Source organism: Mustela nivalis (assembly GCF_964662115.1).
Source record: "Mustela nivalis genome assembly, chromosome: 4".
In the NCBI taxonomy this organism is placed as follows: Eukaryota; Metazoa; Chordata; class Mammalia; order Carnivora; family Mustelidae; genus Mustela; species Mustela nivalis.
In genome coordinates this window covers 139,992,483-140,015,360 of record NC_139023.1, presented here as the reverse complement: position 1 = coordinate 140,015,360, position 22,878 = coordinate 139,992,483, and the positions used below count along the sequence as shown (strand labels likewise).

The 22,878-nt window shown below is 39.1% G+C and overlaps 1 protein-coding gene across 17 annotated transcripts in view; it reads right to left on the bottom strand.

Annotated features, from left to right (window-relative positions):
- The window catches only part of SH3D19 (SH3 domain containing 19), a 180,117-nt gene that overhangs the window by 48,888 nt on the left and 108,351 nt on the right, over positions 1-22,878 (bottom strand). For 12 of the 17 annotated variants that reach the window (XM_082728102.1, XM_082728111.1, XM_082728113.1 and 9 more), the window contains exon 3: positions 5,907-5,947. In XM_082728102.1, coding sequence (XP_082584228.1) covers positions 5,907-5,947 — 41 coding nt within the window. Of the gene's footprint in view, positions 1-1,138; positions 1,180-5,906; positions 5,948-22,878 lie in introns of all 17 variants that reach the window. The other 5 variants (XM_082728106.1, XM_082728105.1, XM_082728118.1 and 2 more) reach the window with 1 other exon arrangement.

Genomic DNA, 22,878 nt, shown 5'->3' with positions numbered 1-22,878 from the left:
ATTGCATAAAAAAACACAGATTTCAAAAACTCCCCAAAGCACATCCCATGGTTCTGAAAATAATTTGAAGAGTGAAAGGGAAAAGAAGACAACTATTAAATACAAATTGCCTGGTAAGAGCATTACGACAATGACATGAATTTACAATGGGCAGAAAAAATTTTAAATATCTATTCTAATCCATGAGACTGTACTTTTGCAATAGCTGTTAACAACTCTATTGTAAAGAAAGTGAAAGAGATCTGAATTCCATCTATTTTCTAATATTTCTGGAATTTCATAACCTTTAAATTGTTTTATTACTTAAATTCAAAGATAATGGTAAGAAATGCAAAAACTGTTCATAACACTTTTATAAAACATGTTTCTAGCACATACTACTGTATACCCAGCACCAAGTTTTCCTTTAAGCCTCAAACTCAAAAAACTAGATGGTTCAGACTTTTTCCAAATTTATTTTTAAATTAAATCAAGTCTTAATCATATGATCTGGAAAATGTCACATACGGTGCCACACATTACACGTATGTGTAATGGAGAACAGTATTCCTATTTTCAAGAAACACATTCTTACAATTCCTTTAAGAAAAGCTTCAAGTACCAAACTGTAAAGATAGGCACACAAAGGAGAAATTGTTTCCGATATAAACTATTTCTACCAGCTGCCTTTCTCTCTCTCTAGTAGTCTACTTTTTCCATTCTTCTGACTGAGAAGGCTAAGGACATGAATCCCTCCTTCCTTCCTCCTATTAACTTTGGATCCTCTCCAACGACGGAGGCTGCCAAAGCCGGGGTGCAGGGGTGGAGGTGGGCAGTGGAGATGAAATCTAGGCTGGAGTAGGGGGAGCTGTGACAACTGTTGGGCTGGTCTATCAGGAATCCTACATGTGTATCCTTAGCCGATGGCATTGTCGAATTTTTATTGAGAGCTAAACCAAGCAGAGGTACGTTTTGTCTCCTGGAGTAAGAGAGGACAGAGAGGCTCAAGCTCTGAGAGGGGTATCTGATTCGTAAGAACGGTTGCATTAAGTCAGACAGAGGCACAAGAGTGCTATGATCACGTCACCACCGTCGCGACAGCCCAAATCAGCAGACACAACACTATTAAAAAGATACCATGTCATTGTCACAAACGTACCTCTTCCACGGGGCATTTTGGCTGTGCACTATTCATGAGTGCTAAGGGAAAAAAAGAAGGGGTTATAGAAGAGGAAAGGGAGAAAAAAGAAGAGTGAACCAGTTGCCTAGGCTTTAAAGGGAATTCAGGAACAGGACTGTTCTGCATGCTGAGTTTCCTCCCATCTGCACACTGGGACAGAAAAGGGAAGTTGATGCGCCACAGTTTCAGAGAGTAAAGAAACAGACAAGGAGACATCTCTACAGACCAGGACATTCACCTACATAACCCCAGTAAAAATAAACCTACCTACAGTTTTTAACAACACTGCAAAAAAACAAAACAAAACCAAAAAAACCTAAAAAACCATTTTTGAAAAATCAATATGCTACTTTAACAGGGATTAATTTTAAACTATGAATATAGTACTTAAAGGGGAACCCGGGAGTCAATTTACATTCTCTTTTTTTTTTTTTTAATAAAGATTTTAATTATTTATTTGACAGAGAGAAATCACAAGTAGATGGAGAGGCAGGCAGAGAGAGAGAGAGGGAAGCAGGCTCCCTGCCGAGCAGAGAGCCCGATGCGGGGCTCCATCCCAGAACCCTGAGATCATGACCTGAGCCGAAGGCAGTGGCTTAACCCACTGAGCCACCCAGGCGCCCCAATTTACATTCTCTTAAATCAGTGGCTTTTCACTTGATTTCGCTCCTTCACAGCAGAGGTGATTAGTGGCAGGAGTCCCTGGTTGGCAGAGGGATACTCCCCCTCGGGAGGGGGCAGAACGAGGGACAGGAGATCTCCCAGCCTTACTTGTCGATCTCCTCCACGTCCTTTGGGAGTCACTGCTTTCCTCTCTCCTGCTTTGAATTTCTTTTTCTCCTTCGTACTCACTGATGTATGAAATCTCTTTTCTCTCTTGATCCTTATAGAATGACCGACTCTTTTTGCCAGTGTTGAGCAAGGTTAGCTGCTAGAAATATGTTAGATTTTCATACAGCATCTCTCAGTCTTCCTGCTAATAAGTCAACTATTCACTTCCTCTCATTCTCGCTTTCCCAGATCAAACAGACTTGGTGTAGGTGTTGCCAGGACGATCAAATTCGCCACTGACGCTCATACAGACCAACATGTTCCTTTGAACCCTGCCACAAACTGCTAGCTACTCTTCTGTGCCTTTCGGATTAAGGCCACAGTTAAAAGTTATCCTGTTTTTCCACAGAATTATTTTCAAACTTGTCTAGTTCATATGGTTAAATTCTAAGTACAAAATAAATTCATATTCAGCTGTTTATAAAAGACAGAGATCTGGATTTGCAATATTACTACTAATAAGGAATCCTTCTAAATTCCAACAGGATCATAAGCACAGACAGACACTCAGTGATTATCCTTGCTTTTCTAACCTTACAGATGAAGAGGATGGGCCACAGAGAGGTTAAATGAATTCTCCCAGGTCACACAGCCTATTATGAGAAGGGCTGGGAGAACTTTGGTCCTTGAAGCAGTTTAACTCCTCATGGAGCCAAGAGAGGCGGAAGCTAATCCTGATTCTAAATAATTCAAAATTACTGATTAAATGATGATCACATGAAATAAACATATAGACGGATTATTATTAGCATCATTGCTACAGGACCACCTTGCCAATGAAAACCACAATAATCACACACACACAAAAAAACAAAAAACCCACCTCCCTAACATATCCTTGAGATGGTATGAGTCACGTGTTTGACGTGGTAACAAGAACATCTGTAGTTTCAAAGCTCAATGACCTCGTAGTCAGGCAGTTTGGATTAACATCTCAAATCTACCTTGTGCAGCCATTTCATTTTTCTGAGACTCAGTGATCTACCGTCTGTAAAATGGGGTTAACATCTACCATGTGGAGCACTGTCTTATAATGTATGTGAGCAGTTCCAGACTCCAGGCAATGAAGAGTAGCTAAATCTGAATTTCAGATAATAATTTTCTCTTAAAAAGTTAATGAAAGGAAAAGCATGAAATTCCAGATATATCCAATTATAATCCTTCAAAATCTTTACCCATAATATTTAGGGCTCACAAGAATGACTGAAAAAGAAGGATCTCAAGACTTGACTGGAACCAGTATCATTATGGAAGAATTTAAAATACCACCAGTAAAGGAACCTTGCTTTTCAAATATAATGGAAGTCCTCCTTACTGGAGAAGGATGACTAAGTAAAGTTTACAGCTTTTTCTTAGAGAATGGGCAAAAAGTGCAAAAGAGAAGGGGAGAACACAGTTATTCTTCATTCTGCATTTACATGGTATTACATGAGGATGTCTGATCTTCTTGCCTAAACATCCAGGAATAATACAACTAACAAGTATTTCTCTGAGTATACGCAAAGTAACTGATCAATAAGAATTAAAAGACAACCGAGTTAGTTTTGTTCTTGTTTTTTTTTTTTTTTAAAGATACCTTAAAGCAAGTTTTCCCTCCTTTCGTCTCCCTCCTCTGCTATTTCACCAAATGCCTCTTTTAATGTGCCAGTCTGATCTCTCCACAAATTCCTTCCCTACTGCCTACAAATGTCTCCAAGCTTCCAATCCTGAATAGGCATGTTCAAATCTCCCCTCTGTTTGATACTCCTCGGCCTTTCCTTCTTTTATTTACCGCCAAATGTCATAAAAGAGTAGCCTACCCCAGCTGTCCCGAGCTCCACATATTCTAAATTGAGGCATGGCTTCCAATGTCAGTGTTCCACTGAAAGTGCTCTCTCCAAGGTCACCACTGGCCTAAGGGCCACACATGATGACCTATTCTCAGCCACCTTTGGCTTGTTCTTACTGAAACATTAAGCGCTATTTGCAGTTCACTTATCCTTTTAAAAAATCTCCCTTCCCCTTAACTTCTAAGGTACAGTTGTCTCCTGTTTTTTTTTTTTTTCCATTTTCTGATCATTATTTTTCAGTCTTTTTTTCTTTTTTGCCCCCTCCACCTTGTCTGCCTTCTCTAAAAGCCTTGCACAGCACAGGGGCCTCAAGGTAGAAGCAAGACCCATCCTAGAGGACCTATGGGAAGTCAGGTTCAAATTACAGTCCCCAACAAAGAGGTCCTAAAATCCAAGAAGAAGCCAGCAGACAGGACTCAGTCTCTCCTCCTTAGCAAGGAAGAATTTGGGGGGAGGGGCGGGTAGTCATTCACCTTTTGCTCTATGGCACCCTAAAGGCAGAGCGTGGCCTCTCAGACATCAATTATTTCCCAGGGTTCTGCCCTTTATCACCTTCTCTGGCCTCTAAGTTTCCTCTTTAAGAGTTCAGCTACTCCTAGGTTTTGCCTATAACCTTGACCACCCCAAATTATATCTCTAGCAAAAAACTCTTGCCTAAATTCCAGACCCTGATTTTTTTTTTTAATTTTCTGTGCCCCCTCCCAATCATCTCCATACACCACCCTGCCCTCAAAGGGCTCTAAGGCATGAATTTTCCATTTTCATATCCGAATTCCCTTCAACATATACTGTGGCATTCCCATATCTTTATAATTCACTACCAACAAATATAAAACGTGGGAAATGCAGAATATCCTTCTGTATGGCCACCTTGTAAAATTTTCACTGCAATGGTTCAAATGCATGCTCTTCACAATCCATGGATATCCTAAATTTATACTCAGTACTACAAAATTATGTTTTCAAAAATAGGGTACATTCTCCTCGGGGTGGTGACCTCAGATCAAATACTGCAAAGAACATCTAAAATCCCCACCTTATCAGCAACCTCATTCTGAAGGAGGTGAGAGGCTGGCAGGGGGAGCTCTCATGCTCTACCACTTGTCCCCAATTGCAGATCCAACAGGGAGAGATGGAGCTCAGCAGATACTGTGATACTCCGCCTTCAGGAAGAAGAAGGGCTTTCTTTCTCCCGTAGCAAAACCTCAGTCAATGAAGAGACTGTCACAACTCAGCCAGTGAGAAGCCACTATATTTTGACCTCCCCAGTTTACTCCAATGGGCTTTTTGTTTGTAATAGTCTTCCCAATTCCCCCCTTCACTTTCTAAAAGAATGTTTTTATGTTTTTCTCTTTTTGTTCTGCACACTTGCCTATGGTTTTGCTGTAGCTTGCTTGTCCCAGATTGCAATTCTCTGCTACTCCTGAACGAAATCTATTCTGCTGGTTTAAAAAAGAAAAAAAAAAAAATCCCCTCCTTATATTTAAATCAGGTAATCCATGTTCTGTTTAGTTTCCCTAAAACTATAGGGAACTTTGCAGACTCTTCTGTTAAAAACAATGTAAAAATTCTGCACCAAAACCAAGTTTTAACCAAGAGGTTTGCTAAAGCTTTAACTAAGAGGTAAGACTGAAAAGTATGAATGCACCATTTTGGAGAGAATTCTATTCTGGTACTTGTATGTGAAAATGAGCCGATCTCCACAGGCATTTATACAGTTAAATAAAAACACTACAGAAACAAATGAATCAAAAAGGACAGGGACCCATCAGATGTTTCTACCTATAGAAAATGGTAAATTTATTTTAGATCATAAAAATTGACCATAAAATCCGTATTTTTAAAAATAGTTTAGTTCTGTGAGTGGAAAATGTTATTCTGAGGAATGGGCTTATCAATAAATGAAAGTTGAAAAGAAAAGTTGAAAAACTAATGCCTGAAATGGTTTATTATTCCTTAGGAGAAGAGGGAAGCTACTTTTGTTGGGTTCTTTATAAGATTCATCAAATACAATCACTTGCTGGAAGCCTAAACCATCATTTAAAATACCACAGAGGAAAATACAGAGCAGGAAAAAACAAACTTACATCTCTTGATTACCGCTCTAATGGATGACAAAGGTCCTTGGCTAGAAAAAGAAAGAAAGAAAACATTATTGTATTCATTAATTCTTTTGAAGAAGAATCTTTCATAATGCCAGGTCATTTCTGGGACTCAATATGGCGCCAAGCAGCAAGTTTGATGTATTAGTTACTGGCTTATCCTCCTTACAAAACATAAATTTTAAAAAAAAGTTTTTAAATTGCCTTGGATATAAAATGTTTTATGGGAAATGAGAAGGCTGGTGAAGTATATGTGCAGTGCAAATAAAAATCTGCCTTAAAATTGCTTTTATAGCTACCTACACACTGCATCTTCCAGTGATGCTTTGGACAGCACTTGAAGCCAGGCAGCAATTACACGGTAATCAGAAGAGTTCTGACCCCCTATATGTCTCTGGTGTTTGACACAGGAATTCCTGTCTTTTCACAACAGATCAAAATAGATCATTTTTATAGTTAATTTGACCTAAGAACGCACAGCATTTCTTCCTAAGATTAGAACTTAGAACATCACCAACCTAAAAATGAAAGTCTTCTGGTTGCTTTGAGTTTTGTTCAACGGCTGGTTGGTCCTGGGTGTCCCTGACTGTGTGACCTTGGGTTAACAAGCACAAATCCTTCTGAGCCTCCATTCACTCACCGTCAAAGGTTTATAATCACTAGTTGGTAGGGCTTTTTTTTTTTTTTTTTGAAAATTTTATTTATTTATTTGACAGAGAGAGACACAGCAAGAGAAGGAACACAAGCAGGAGGAGTGGGAGAGGAAGAAGCAGGCTTCCCGCTGAGCAGGGAGTCCGACAAGTGGCTCCATCCCAGGACCCTAGGATCATGACCCAAGCTGAAGGCAGCTAGCTACTAGCTATCTAACGGCTGAGCCACCCAGGCGCCCCAGGCTGTTTGTTTTAAATTTTATTCAAACAAGCTGGCCTAACTGCTTTTGGAATCATTTAGAAAAAATACACAAACCTAAAACATTAATGATATGATTTTTTTAGGGGAAAAAACTGCCTTGTTTATAAAATTCTTCACTTTTTCCCCTAAATGCTCTTAAAATTTATACTTATTTTTGATCTTATTAAACTCGTGCTTTTGGTAATCTGTATAAATCCTCTTGCTGTTTCTTAGGTAAATATGATAATACTTGGAGAAGATGCAGTAACAGATCAGTTCATTTTATGGCAGACACTTTAAGAATATACTGTTCTGCCTGACCAAACAAAAACATTACAGGAGGTAATTACAAGGTCATGAAACTAGGACCGTAATATAAAAACATGTGTTTTCAGCAATACTGATTTTGTTATCTTAGATTTAAAGAAAAAAATCCACATATAATTAATTAAGTTGTAGTATCAGGTGTACAACACACTGATTCCACAATTCCATACATTACTCAGTGCCCATCACAGCAAGTGCACTTTTCACCCCTTCACCTACTTCAACCATCCTCTCACCCGCCTCCCTTCTGGCTGCCACAGGTTGTTCTCTGTATTTAAGAATCCTTTTTTTTTGTTTGTTTTTCTCTTATTTGTTAAGTCTTAAATTCCACATATGAGTGAAATCATCCAGTATTTATCATTCTCTGACTGACTTATTTCACTTAGCATAATACTCTCTAGATCCATCCGTGTTGGTTGGATAAGCAATGCTCATTTTTATTTTAAGTTTATTTTTTTAGTAATCTCTACTACTCCACATGGGGCGCAAACTCACAACTCTGAGATCAAGAGTTGCATGCTCTTCTGACTGAGCCAGCAATGTTATTATTGTTTTCATTTTATTTATTTTAGAGAGAGAGGGAGAGATAGTATGTGTGGGAAGGGCTGAGAGAGGGAGAAAGAGAGTATCAAGCACAGTCCATGCTGATTACAGAGCCTGATGCAGAGCTTGATCACAGGACCCTGAGATCATGACCCGAGCCAAAACCAAGAGTTTAATGCTTAACCAACTACACTACCCAGGTGCACCCCAGCAATGCTCATTTTTGAAAGATCTTGGGGCACCTGGGTGTCTCAGTCAGTTAAGTGTCTGGCTTCAGCTCAGGTAATGATCCCAGGGTCCTGGGATCCAGCTCTGCATCAGGCTCCCTGCTCAGCTATGAGCCTACTTCTCCCTCCCTCTCCCTCTGCTCTTCCTCCCTGCTCAAGCTCTGTCTTCTCTCAATTAAATAAATAAAATCTAAAGTTAAAAATATTTAAAAAAAGAGTTCTTGAAGGCTTTCTGTAAACAACTACTTGAAAAAATTAGCATAAGGTCACTCAGAAGAATAACAGTAATAAAACGCAAATAGGTTGGCTGAGGTTGAGTGGGGAACTTCTGAGTGCAAAACTGGAGAGACTCTGCATGTTAATATTGTATCTGCTGATTCAAGTTTAGTAATTAATAGACTCAAACTCAGTAATTAACAGGCAGGGCCAAAAAAGCCACAATTTCATAAATATGTCCAGGCAGAACATATGGAATGTTACTGAATGTAACTGAATATTACATCCTTTCTCATTACCACTGATTGGTGGGATGTTATTATTTAAATAATAATATTGTAAGTATTACTATAATATTACCATGTAACCAAAAAACTTCCTACCTTTGTGAAGGAGGAAGGTGAAGTGACTGGGATAGAATATAAGGGTGTCTGGGTCGAAATATTCCTCTCCCAATACCTCAGAATGTGACTTTTTTTGGAAACAGGGTCATTACAGACATAATTAGTTAAGATGATGTCATATTGGACTAATCCAGTAAGACTGCTGTCCTTAGAAGAAAACCATGAGAGAGACACAGAGGAAAGGTACCAGGTGACAATGAGGCAGAGACTGGAGTGACAAGGCTGTAAGCTGAGTAATGCCCAAGACTGCAAGCAAGAGCCAACGAAGGATTCCCCTACAGATTTCGGAGGGAGTGTGGCCCTGAGGACATCTTGCTTTCAAACTTGCAGCCTCCAGAACTGTGAGGAATTACATTTCTGTTGTTCTTAGTCACCTAGTTTGTGGCACATTGATAGGGCGCCCTAGGAAACATATATGTGGGGTCTTCTGGGTGCCAAGTACATGTGGTTAATTCACTGAGCTGCGTACTTTGTAAATATATGTTACACTTCAATAGAAAGCTGGGTGGGGGCACAGAAGGGTGGTAGAACCTTGGCACAAAACAGAATTCTGTCTGAGGTCATCCCAGGTTCTACAATTCTCAAGATTTATAGCATCATGTTTAGGCTAGCTCTATAAACCAACCAGCCAACCAACCAACCAGCCAGCCAACCAACCAATCAGTATTATATCTAAAACAGCATTTTCCAAACTCTAAAGTTTAATGTTCTCCTTTCTTTTTTTTTTTTTTTTAAAGATTTTATTTATTTATTTGACAGACAGAGATCATAAGTAGGCAGAGAGGCAGGCAGAGAGAGAGGAGGAAGCAGGCTCCCTGCTGAGCAGAGAGCCCAATGTGGGACTCGATCCCAGGACCCTGAGATCATGACCTGAGCCGAAGGCAGCGGCTTAACCCACTGAACCACCCAGGCGCCCCTAATGTTCTCCTTTCTAAGTTAACAGGTTCTGTGGTAGAGAAAATAAAAAAGGAGGCAAATGAAGACCCCCCTTTCTCCATCTGTATACAAAGCAGAGGCTGTAGGTGAAGGTTCCACTCTGTATTTTTTTTTTTTAAGATTTTATTTATTTATTTGAGAGACAGAAACAGAGCATGAACAATGGGGAGGAGGCAGAGGGTAGAGGAAACAGCAGATTCCCCACTGAGCAGGAAGCCCAATGCGGGGCTTGATTCCAGGACCCTGAGATCATGACCTGAGCTGAAGGCAGATGCTTAACCAACTGAGGCAACCCAGGTGTCCCTCCATCCATAGTCTTAAAAGAATCCCTCATGGAAGTTCTCCCTTAGCATGATCTCAGGTTCATGTCTTAGCTGGGAATGTCCAGGAAGGATGGGCACTGTGGGACATGCACATTTTTAGAAACTAAATATACTGTTGATAGGACTGACACACTAATATTTGATGAGATAAATAATGAGTGGAGGTGGGGAAGATAGAGGTGTGCAAGAGGAGGTTTCTGAAAGTGCCAGGAAGGCAATGGAGAAGTCTGGGGTGTCTTATTTATGCATTCAACTATTCAACCATGGAACACTTATTATGTACCTGGTGTCATACCCCAGACTGGGGAAACCCATATGAATATACAACCACCACCCTCAAGAAGAATGCAGTCATGTTGATAAGATCAATAAATAAGGGACGCCTGGGTGGCTCAGTTGGTTAAGCGGCTGCCTTCGGCTCAGGTCATGATCCCAGTGTCCTGGGATCGAGTCCCACATCGGGCTCCTTGCTCGGCAGGGAGCCTGCTTCTCCCTCTGCCTCTAGCCTGCCACTCTGTCTGCCTGTGCTTGCGCTCTGTATCTCTCTCTCTCTCTCTCTAACAAATAAATAAAAATCTTTAAAAAAATCAATAAATAAAAGATTAAAAAAATGTTATACCAAAAAAAATGTTATACAAGGAGTTGGAGAAAACAGCTGATGCTGGAATAGAGCTAATACAAGTTCTCCTCCTTGGCATGACTGACATTAGTAAAGGACGAGAGGTTGTCCTATTTATTACAGGATGACTGGCAGCGTCCCCGATCTACTGGATACCAAGAGTGTATTTCCTCCCACCCCCTGCCAGCTGTGACAACCCACAATGTCTCCAGAAATTGCCAAATGTCCTCTGGGTAGGCAGGGGAGGGGAGAATCACCCGCACTAGAGAACCACTAAGTTAGTGGCAAAACAGAGCAATAGGGTTTATATGGATGCAAAAGCAGGTGACTTTGTCATTTCTGGTTGCCAGTTGATGGTGGCAGTAGTGGGATAAAATTGGGGGCTGGATATGAAAGAACAGGACAAAGGCAATGAGGAGAGAGGAAAAAAGTAAAAGAAATTTCTAGCACCAAGTTTTAGAAAAGTGGTACTCTGGTTATATCAGATGAAAAAATGAATCTTTTTCTGATGGACATTTTTTCATTCTATGAAAAATATCCCTAGGTCAGGTGTTTATAAATCAAGGACGGACTGCACTTAAAAAAAAAAACAAAACATGATAGTTATTTCAGGACTACAATAAGCAAAAGTTCTTGAGTTGCTCCATTTCAAAAAAACGAAAACCCCAAAATACCTTATATGTACTTTTATAAGCAAAGCCTTAGGTCAGCCCTGATTTGCTTCTCAAAACAGAAAGCAATAATGCTATATCATGACAAATACCGTGTTTCACTCAATCTTTTATCATCCTATGTTACCTGCTAAAGTAAGGTAATATTATGTAATGGGAGAAGAAAGTATGAGTTAGTAAATAATAGTATGCTACTGAAACAAATATAGAGCTATAATGCCATTTTAATAATACTTAAATTACTATCATCATCATAATATGTAGAGTCATATCTGATAAGCTGTAGGGAGTAGCAAAGAACAGTGTATTACTTGAAATTAATGAACACAGATTACCTGTTAGTTCTAAAACTCTGATGAACCTCCATAGTTTGAAGTTTGGGTATATAGCAAGGGAGTAATTTCTTCTTAAGACTTAGAGAATAGGGAGGTGGGGTTATGGACAAGGGGGAAGGTATGTGCTATGGTGAGTGCTGTGAAGTGTGTAAACCTGGCAATTCACATACCTGTACCCCGGGTCTAATAATACATTATATGTTAATAAAAAATTAAAATAAATAAATAAAAGAATTAGAGAATAAAAGGGTGCCTGAGTGGCTCAGTGGCTAGGTGTCTGCCTTCGGCTCAGGTCATGATCCCAGGATCCTGGGATATAGCCCCACATCAGGCTCCCTGCTCCCTGCTCAGCGGGAAACCTGCTTCTCTCCCACTCCCCCTGCTTGTGTTCTCTCTCTCATGGACTCTCTCTCTCTGTCCAATAAATAAATAAAATAAAATAAAAAAATTAGAGAATAAAGATGAGTAAAGAAAAATAATTGAGATCCCACCAAAATGGCTTTTGCTAAAGTTAAAAACTCTAACAAAACTGCAAAATACTTCTATTAATACTCTGAAAGCTTTAGGGAAAGAGTTATAGGAGTTCTGATTTCACTTTTTTATCACCATTGACAGCTCAATTATAGTAATTAAGATCTATACTACAACATGAAGTTACACAGGAAGTTTTTCTACTTAATCTTTTTCAAAGCAAGCAAATCATATGTACAACCTTTATTTACACAGTTTCAGAATAAATAAAGCCAATGCATATTTAAATGAGCTTTCATTAATATATCTACCCATTATAAATTTGTAAAATGAGTTTTGGGGTTTTTTTTTGGTGGAAAATTTATAAGGGAAGCCTCGGCTCAGTTGGTTAAGTGTCTGCCTTTGGCACCAGGGAGGCTGCTGCATCTCCTGCTTGTGCTCTCTTTCTCTGACAAATAGAATTTTTTTAAAAAAGATGTATTTATTTATTTGAGAGAGAGAGAGACAGAAGGGGCGAGCAGAGGAAGAGGGAGACCAACAGACTGCCCACTGAGCAGGGAGCCCAATGTGGAGATCAATCCCAGGACCCTGAGATCATGACCTGAGCCAAATTCAAGAGTCAGATGCTTAACCAACTGAGCCATCCAGGCTACGCTGTAAATTAACAGTCATATCAGTGAGCATAAAGAATATGGAGGAGGACAGGTAGAGAAAAAGCAAATAGGATGCATGATGTGTCTATTGGGGCATCATGACTGTAGTGGAAAGAATACAGAATTTGAAGCCAGCCAGATACCTGCTTTCATATTTCAATTTACTTACTTGGTAGAATTATTTTCTTTGTAATGAGGATACTACTGTCTATCTTATGACTTGTTATTAAGATTGAATGAAAAAAACTATGTAAAATATAGAGCACAGTGCTTGGCACATATTAGAACCTTAAAAAATGTTACTTATATTTCTTACCTTTTTTTCCAATACACAATTTTGTCTAGTTAATAATCATGAGGCTGAAATTTTGGGGGCTATCCTGAGGATACCAGTTGAGTTACCCTACAGTTACCGTAACACTATCTTATAAATTCGAATAACTGATCATTTGCATTTCAGTTGCAATTATTATTCACTACTTGCAACCCTTCTGAGGTTCACAATGCATACTTCTCCTATATCTAATCTCCTACCAAGCTGATGCAATAACAAAGCCAAGAAAACAAAACAGACTGACAAGCTTTTGTGAGCACTGTATAATTCCTAAGAACACAGATCTCTATTCCTTTCCAGCACCCTTTCCATGATGTTTTTCACAAAATGGACACGGTGAAGAGTAGCTCTAAAGAGTTTCATATTCCTTTAGCTCTATTAAACCAAAAAAAATCCTGTAAGTATTCAAAGATCCTGGAAGAAACTTTCAGCTCTACTATTAATAACTACACTACATTTAAAATTAGAGTATGTTGCCCTGTTCTTCCCAATTCTTTGTTTTCTGGTTTTTTTCCCCCAACACATAAATGTCTTGACTTCCTAATTAGACTGCCAACTTCTCAAGGAAAGAGACTGCCTTTTACTCATTTTTATAGTGCAAGTCAGTGGAACAATTATCGTGTGCTCGCCGAACTCCTGTGAACTCAATACTACTCACAGAGAGAAATAAACATAATTTGAATAGTACAAGCAATCCCACCTACAATTTACTTCAAAAGCAAATCCCCCACAAATAATTTTGCTGCTGGCTTTGTTCTACCCGTCTTTATTCCCAGTTACATCTTGCTGTATGTTCACTTTGCTAAGGGTATTGGGCTCTAATATTTAACAAGAGCTATTTTTCACACAAAAAGTCACCTTGATGAGCATCTGGTACTCAAGAGGCAAAAAACTGGCAAGGTTTGCCTTAGGACATGGTACCTGAGATTCCAACATGGCACCGGGTTTGGCAACAAAGTGTCAGTTAATGGAAATTTCAGGGGTCAGTCTGCCTAATCACACATTTACATTGTACTCTATCTTTAGAGAACCTGTCTCTTTATTATATTTAAACCGTGGTAATTCCCAACTAATAAGCAGCACAAAATCTTCACCAGTGTGCTAAATTTCAAACCATGTATAATATACAATAACACAGAGTGATATTAATCAGAAAAAAATTATCTGAGTGGGTTTTATGATGTAGAACAAATAAAACTAATTTGAGAGGAGATATAGGGCATAATATTTATTCAGCACCTAAGGAAGGTGGTATTTACTGTAACATGGGACAGCAGAATCTTTAACCTCATCACATGCGAACACAAAAAAGGTTGAAAACTAATGATCTGAAGTGTGACTGTGTTCAATAAAATATACTGAATAAATTAAGGAATTAATAACCAAAATGTATTTTTTCTAGGGTTATATATTTCCTCCACAGCCTTCCTAAAGTGATTTGTAGAAAGAGTTTAACAGAAAGCCTAGGCAAAAAAGGGATAGCATAGCTTTTTTTTTTTTCTTAAGATTTTATTTATTTGTAAGAGAGCAAGAGAGAGAGAGCACGCATACAAGTCAGGGGAGTGGGGAGGGTGGCAGGCTCCCCGCTGAGCAAGGAGCCCACTGCAGGACTTGATCCCAGAACCAGGGGATCATGACCTGAGCCAAAGACAGATGCTTAACTGACTGAGCCACCCAAGCATCCCAGGATAGCATAGTTCTAAAGGGGTATCCACTGTGTGCCAGGAAAAAGTAGGGAGAATAAGAAAATACTAGACAAATATAAGGCAGGTGCAGTTTGAAAGAAGCCAATGACATCCAGAGACTGGTTTTTCAAATTTTGTTTTATTAGCTGGTTGTTTCTGTATTTTTGACCAAAAGACAAACATTCACTTAACTGTTCAGAGTAAATATTAATTTTCAGGAAATTTAATGCTTATGCTATTCCAGGTATTATGCTAAGTACCAAAGAAACAAGATCAACTAGGACATGGACCCTGCCCATGAGATGCTCATAGTCTAGTCAGAAGTCTACAGACAACAAAAGGGCTTATGCTCTGCTTGTGTTTTGTTTTTTCTTAAAATTGGGGCATTCATATACTTTCTACCTTGTATTAGAAGTATTCTGGTATGTTAGTTCCTCACTAGACTATAAAGTCCTTCTCAGGTAATGCACATATTGGAATGATGTTAAACCTTAAATTAAAAAAAATAATAATTATGACAAATTTTAAAAATTATAGTAATTTTTAAAGTCCTTTCGGCATGTTCAGAGTCTATGCTATATAGTATTTTAGATCGTACATAAGGAACAAGTCTTCTAAAAACAACTGACTCATCCAATTATATCCTACTTAACAATGACTTTTAAAAGAATGTAAAGAGAAGTTCTAAAAAAAAAAAAAGAATACAAAACTCACACTTTTCTCTCAAACCCATCATTCTGGTTTCCAAAACTACATGTATCAGAGCTTCTACCTAAAAAGGCTGACACACCCCTTTGGACACTTCCTTATGGACATTCAAGGAAAACCTGGTATAAAGTCCTAGGACTGACAAGAGACTGGCTTGGGATCCTACTTGGCAAGAGAAATTAGAACATGGAAAAGTTTGGCAGAAATCCAAAGAGTTACTTGGTCATACTAGAGAAGGAAAATTTAAAAGAAGATGTTCCGTCCATCACAGTCCATATATGGAATCCTAACACCTATAGAATAAGAAACAAACATCAAGTCAAAAAGCCCTCTGTTCAAAGATGAAAGAATACTCGAGGAGAAAAGAAAGGAAAAGGTTTCTCGAAACCTACTAGTTTATCACCTACCTGGAAACACCTGCTTTATGCTGTTTGTTTTTTACTAAATATATACATATATAAATATTCCAATACAATGGTTAGCATCAAAACACATAATCTACTTTTGTCTTCCCTTGGTTCTATGATGCAAAACGACAGAAGATACTGGAATGTAGAAAGTCCTACCGATACTGTCTCCCACACTTGCTGCTGTGAACTCAGATGTAACCCTCTCGATGTGAGAGTTACGGAGAAGAGCTCTCTCAATTCTTACATTTCTTTTTTTTTTTTTTTTTAAAGATTTTATTTATTTATTTATTTGATAGAGAGAGATCACAAGTAGGCAGAGAGGCAGGCAGAGAGAGAGATTGAGAGAGGAGGAAGCAGGCTCCCTGCTGATCAGAGAGCCTGATGCAGGGCTTGATTCCAGGACCCTGAGACCATGACCTGAGCCGAAAGCAGAGGCTTTAACCCACTGAGCCACCCAGGTGCCCCTCAAGATGGCATATTTATTTATTTATTTTTATTTTTATTATTATTATTTTTTTTAAGATTTTATTTATTTGACAGAGAGAAATCACAAGTAGATGGAGAGGCAGGCAGAGAGAGAGAGAAGGAAGCAGGCTCCCTGCTGAGCAGAGAGCCCGATGTGGGACTCGATCCCAGGACGCTGAGATCATGACCTGAGCCGAAGGCAGTGGCTTAACCCACTGAGCCACCCAGGCACCCGGAACAAATCTAATACTTTAAAAATAACCTGAGATTAACTATTCTTTCAGGGACATTGAAAATCAAAGGAACATATATATGGGTAAGAAAAGGACAATATCTGATTAATAAATTATTTTAATTTTAGGTCATATAAAGGATAGAGGAAAGGGTAGGAAGGACGGAAAGATGAAAAGTGGAATTAGACTCCTGGTAAGTCCATCGAAGTAAAAGTGGGGAGATTAATTATTTAGCGGAGATACAATTAATATAGACCAATACTTTTGGGTTTTGTTTTGACAACTTCCTGACCCATTTTGAATCATTCAGTACTGAAACCTACAAGACATAACTGCATAGCACAGGTGCCTGGTATTTCTTTGATGTGGCAACCAAAATCAGCACTAAAACTCAAAAGTTCCAGAAGCAGCTGATACTTGGAGCTGAGTCGGCAACAAAATATGTTAAAAACAAAGGGGTGTGTGCGTGTATATGAATATTTGGAAACATGTCTTAACCTTAGCATTCCCAATGAGACCAAATTTGTCTCCATTAAAACTCAGCATCTATGAGCAGGGTCCATGTCCCAGTATAATAAAAAATAAAACCTTACTATTAATAAAAATGTACAAAAAATCAAGAGGGTTTGGTAGAAGGCAGCAGAGAAATTAAAAAGGTGAGAAACATGATTTTCTGTTTCTCCATTCTTTATGGAATTAAAATAACACTGCCTCAAGAGATGATACCTTGCTGTTTCTCACTGCAAAAACAAATACATATTTTAAGCATCTGAAAATGATTAAAATATTAATTAAGTGATGCTTCCAACAAGTTAGAAAGAAATTAGGCCAGTTGGAAACCTTGACTCTAAAATCTAAAAACGGAGGCACCTGGGTGGCTCAGTGGGTTAAGCCGCTGCCTTCAGCTCAGGTCATGATCTCAGGATCCTGGGATCCAGTCCCGCCATCAGGCTCTCTGCTCAGCAGGGAGCCTGCTTCCTCCCCTCTCTCTGCCTCCCTCTCTGCCTACTTGTGATCTCTGTCTGTCAAATAAATAAATAAAATCTTAGAAACAAAAAACAACAAGGCAGATAGTTTTAAAAAGATGGGATTAAATGTTATTAACAAAAATAATAAATTATTGAGGTTATAGGATGCTACAAGATTTTTCTACACTAGTAATTTTTTAAAGTATCTTCTAAGGAGAGTGCGTAGGTCACCCATTTCTCACCTTTGTAATCTCTTGATCAAAAGTATTATGTTCGCTAAGCTCTTCCTTTTGCCTTTTATAAAATGCATCACATTTCTATCTTTTCACAAATCTAAGTAATAGCTAAAGCAGCGTGGACTTGAATCAATGGTGGAGAAAACAACAATGAAGCAATGAACATATACACAACAGCAAAATCTAATCTATGTAATTTCATGTATTAAGAGCCTTAAAGAAGGTCTTTATTTTACTAATAAAAGCAAATTCTTTTTCAACGTTTTTATTCAAATGCCAGTTAACCTACAGTATAATATTAGTTTCAGGTATACAATACTGTGATTCACACTTTCATGTATCACCTAGTGCTCATCACAAGTGCCCTCCTTAACCTCCATCATCTGTTTCACCCATCCTCCATTCACATCCCCTCTGGTAACTATCAATGCGTTCTCTGTAGTTATGAGTCTGTTCTTCTTCTTCTTCTTCTTCTTTTTTTTAAATTTATTTGACAGAGAGAGAGACATCACAAATAGGCAGAGAGGCAGGCAGAGGGGGAGGGGGAGGCAGGCTCCCCACTGTGCAGAGAGTCCGATGCGGGGCTTGATCCCAGGACCCCAAGATCATGACCCAAGCCAAAGGCAGAGGTTTAACCCACTGAGCCACCCAGGTGCCCCAAGAGTCTGTTCTTGATTTGCTTCTCTGTTTTTTTCCTTCCTAGTTTGTTTTCTTTCTTAAATTACACCTATGAATGAAATCATATGGTATTTGTCTTTCTCTGACTGACTTACTGAACTTAGCATAATACTCTTTAGCTCCATCTATTTCATTGCAAATGGCAAGGTTTCATTTTTTATGGTTGAGTGATATTCCACTGCATGTATACACCACATCTTTTTCCTGTCTCAGATTTAGGGTTAGTATTAGGGCTAGAGCCAAGATTACGATTAGGATTAGTGTTAGGGTTCAGGTCAGTGTTCGGAGTTAGGGGTTAGCAGTTAGGGTTCTAGTTTGCACCTGGCATCCTGCTTTGCTGGCAGCAAAGAACACACATGACAGAGATCTACTGAGCTGAGGCAAAAAGGGGTTTGGGGGCTCTAGATAGTCTTCCTTAAAAAGAAACAATTTTTTGAAAATTCATTTAACTGAGTTCTTCAAAAACAGGCAGTTATTTTTTTTTTTTTTAAGAATTTATTTGATAGAGAGAGATCACAAGCAGGCAGAGAGGCAGGCAGAGAGAGAGAGAGAGAGAGAGAGAAGGAAGCAGGCTCCCCGCGGAGCAGAGAGGCCGAGGCAGGACTTAATCCCAAGACCCTGAGATCATGACCTGAGCCAAAGGCAGAGGATCAAACCTCTGAGCCACCCAGGCGCCCAAAAAACAGGCAGTTCTTAAAGACTTTCTGTTAAAGCCAAAGGCTTTGACCAAGAATGTAAGACAGAATACAGAAAGAGCTGAGTTCATTCTAACACATGGATTTGTTTTCTGAGAATCAGAACACAAACTTCAACACTGAGTAGGCATGGAACCTTTTACTTCAAATGTTCAATAACTCTCCATTATATCAGCAAATATCTATTTTTTGCAAAGCCACTGGAAAACTTTAGCAATGGAGAGCAAGAATATGGTACCTAAAGGACTTTAAAGTTTTTCAGAATCATGACTATCAACAGTTCTATGAGATTACCCAAAGTGGTAAAGCAACAGACAGGTATAGGCTGGGGAGCAGAAAAGCTGATTATAGGATACATATTATGTATTTGAGGATACCTTCTTTTAAGGGTATGTCTTCACTAAGACTGTAGGCACTGAATCCATCTGCCCTCAAACAGGTAGTTCTGTATTTATAGGATTCAAAAAAGACTCAGAGAGAGTACAATGTGCCTCCTGTAAGCATCAGAAGGACGCAGAAAGAAGGGAAGCAAGAAAGTAACAGAAGAGGATGTAGGACAAAACTAAGTCTGGGGTCCAGCTGAACAAGGACAGAGCACCACACGGGAGGATGAGAAAAAGAAGGTTTCCAAACACTCTTCCCATAAGGACTCTGCCTGAGGAATGATGAAGCCCATACTGGCACCACACTTAGAAATAAACAACCTGCTATGCAGGAGATTTACGCTGCCCCTGTCCCCACTCATTCTCTCCTCCTGCACTCACACTGGAGAGGAGAGACATTTTATTCAGCTACTCTGACCAAGTCCCCCTTAAGGCTGACATGGCTTTGCAGTCTGTGGCAGAGACACAGAGCATGACCAAAAGGTATTAGAATTGACTTCAGTAAGGTAGATAAGCAGATCCCCAAACCAAATACTTAGTATGAGCTCATTGTTTTTATTATTTTTATTTTTTTAGATTTTTTGAGAGAGAGAGAGCATGAACTGAGGAGAGGGGCTGGAGAAGGAGAGGTGTTGAAGAAGGAGAGGCAGACTCCCTACTGAGCAGGGACCCAATGCGGGCCTTGATTCCAGAACCCTGAGATTATAAACCGAGCCGAAGGCAGTTACTTAACCAGCTGAGCCACCCAGGTGTCCCTGAGCTCATCATTTAAAAAAAACAAAAAACAAAACACATAATTAAAAAATGCCTTATTTTTAAAATCTTACTTAAAAAAACTTATATGTGTATATACAAACACACATATACATAAACATATACATACACACATACAAATACATATTATATGTATTTTTTTAAGATTTTATTTTTTTATTTGAAAGAGAGAGAGAGAGAGCATGAGAAGGGGGAGGGTCAGAGGGAGAAGCAGACTCCCCGCTGAGCAGGGAGCCTAATGCAGGACTCGATCCCAGGACTCTAGGATCATGACCTGAGCCAAAAGTAGTCGCTTAACCAACTGAGCCCCCCAGGTGCCCTATATATGTACTTCTATATTTTTTTACTTATATAAGAAAAATGAGAAACATATCCACCCAGTGGTGGGCCAGAGCCACCTCAAACTAGATTATGAGAACAGAAAAATGTTCAGACATGTTGCAGGCCAGTTGTTAGACATAGCCATTATTAAAAATTGTATCAACTTAGGTCCAAGTCCCTACTCCAGTGCATCGAATATACTTGGGCCCAAGCTTAAGCATGTCACCTTGGGGTCCAAGTCCCTACTCCGCTGTGTCGGGTATACTTGGGCCCAAGCTTAAGCTTGTCAAATAAATCCCCGTGTGATTGCATCGGTGCTTGGCTCCTTGGTGGTTTCTCAGACGTGAAAACTCAGGCACAACATTTGGAGGTCCCACCGAGATCTGGGAGACTCTTAGGACCCCAACCTGGAAGGTCTTGCGCCAGCTGTTCGAGTGGGAGGAGTGAGGAACTAAAGAGAATGTAGACAGTTGACATACTGAGGCCGTCTATGAGAAAAAGCCCTGTGCTTCATGTTCCAGTTTTCAATTCCAGGGGGAAGAGAGAGAGCACAAGCAGGAGGCGTGGCAAGCAAAGGGAGAGGGAAACCGACTAAAACACTCTTTGTTCCATTCTGAGTAAAGTTTATTAACTAGTCAAAGAAATAAAATAAAATAATAAAAAATTAAAAAAATTGTATCAACTTACAGAAATTATATGACCTTACAATGAACAAATCACATAAAGACAAAGGTAGTAAGTACTCAAAACTTATTTCCCACTTATTTTACCATTATCTATGCTCCTGAGATTATGTGTGCCTATGACGTCTGTTTGGTGGAAATACTTGTACAACAATGTGCTACTGAGCAACCCTTTCCAATTTACCACCAGGGCTGTCATGTTCTTAGCGTGTAACTGGCTACGGGTGGTGTGTGTACAAACAAAACCTAGCCAACCAGGGCTTAATTTATCATTTTACTGATTGCTTCGATTTAAGAAAGTGATGGGGGAAAATGTTAATAATGCAGATTCGACATAAAAGCATGTTGTGCTTGTAGAGGTTACATTATGAACATCACAAAACACTGAGGAAACATTCTCCCAATATTTGAACACTATGATCCGAATCCACAAAGAAGCCTCTTGGGTCATCAGCCAAACAGGTGGAAGTCCCGACATATGCTTTGGTTGTTTCACTTTCATCCTACTCATTAATATAAACAAGAATATCAACTAATATTCACAACGGAGTTACACTCAAAGAGCTGGTTGTTAGGTATTGATTTATCAGCACATGACTGCAAATGCCCAAAATGTTAACTACTATAATTGTTTCTAAAAGGTACAGAATTATGATTTTCTGTCTGCCTATAATGAACATTATTGTTTTTATAAGTTATCTTTAAAAGAGATTTGCTGTAGGAAAAAAAAAAAAAAAAACCCAAAACCCAAAAAACCAAAAAACAAAACAAAGAGTGATAGACCTGGCTGGCTTGGTCAGTAGAGCACACAATTTCAATCTTGGGGTTGTGGGTTTGAGCCCCACACTGGGCGTAGATATTACTTAAGAAGATTATATTTAAAAGGTTCATGTCAAATTTACGACTCTTGAATAATTAAAGTTGCATGCAAACCATCATATAATCAATCACCTTCTGGAAATCACAGGCAGAGATCAAATCAAGATGCTATGCACAAACAGTAGCATGCCTACAACTTCAAAACAATTTACAAGAAGAAAGCCATGTATTTCACAAATCTCTACTGCTACAGCATAAAATAAAAAGCCAAGGAGCTAATAATCAAATTAAGTGAATAAAAACATTGATAATTTAAAAATCACTGAAGTAACTATTATTCTTTTAGCATATTCTTTGCTCCAGGGTATTCTTTGTTCTCCTCAGTGTCAGGCAACTAGAGTAAAAATGACGAGCCCCGGTCCAGTTAAGTGGAGAAGACAGGAAAGTAAACAGCCAATTTGTCTTTAAGTGACTAATATTTAATACAGATTAGGAAATGTGTAAATGCCCAAGGATATCTGGAATCTTTAAAATATATATCACACATACTGAACTAATCATGAATGTCAATTCAAATAGGTACAATTGACAGAGAGAGTAAAATATAACCAAGTTTTAAAAAATAATAAAATAGATTCTCCATGGCAAGACTGTGCAGCTATGAACAGTAACACTTATCTCCTTGCAGCACTCAAAGCCGGAGTCACTCCTCCAACTCCCACAGCTCGTCCAGCGTGTTGGAATTTTCCGAACTGGCTTGGCATGATGGCCCAGTCTTAGATCACACTTTTAGTTGCACTCAAGATCATCCTGCTCACACCTATAACCAATGGCTGTCACCTGAAGTATGTCTGTATGATATGCAAGTTGTTTCTGGGCAAAGCAAGGCCCTTTCTGTTAGATTCCCAACAACTGAAATGAATGGGTCTATGGACAGATGGACAGGCAG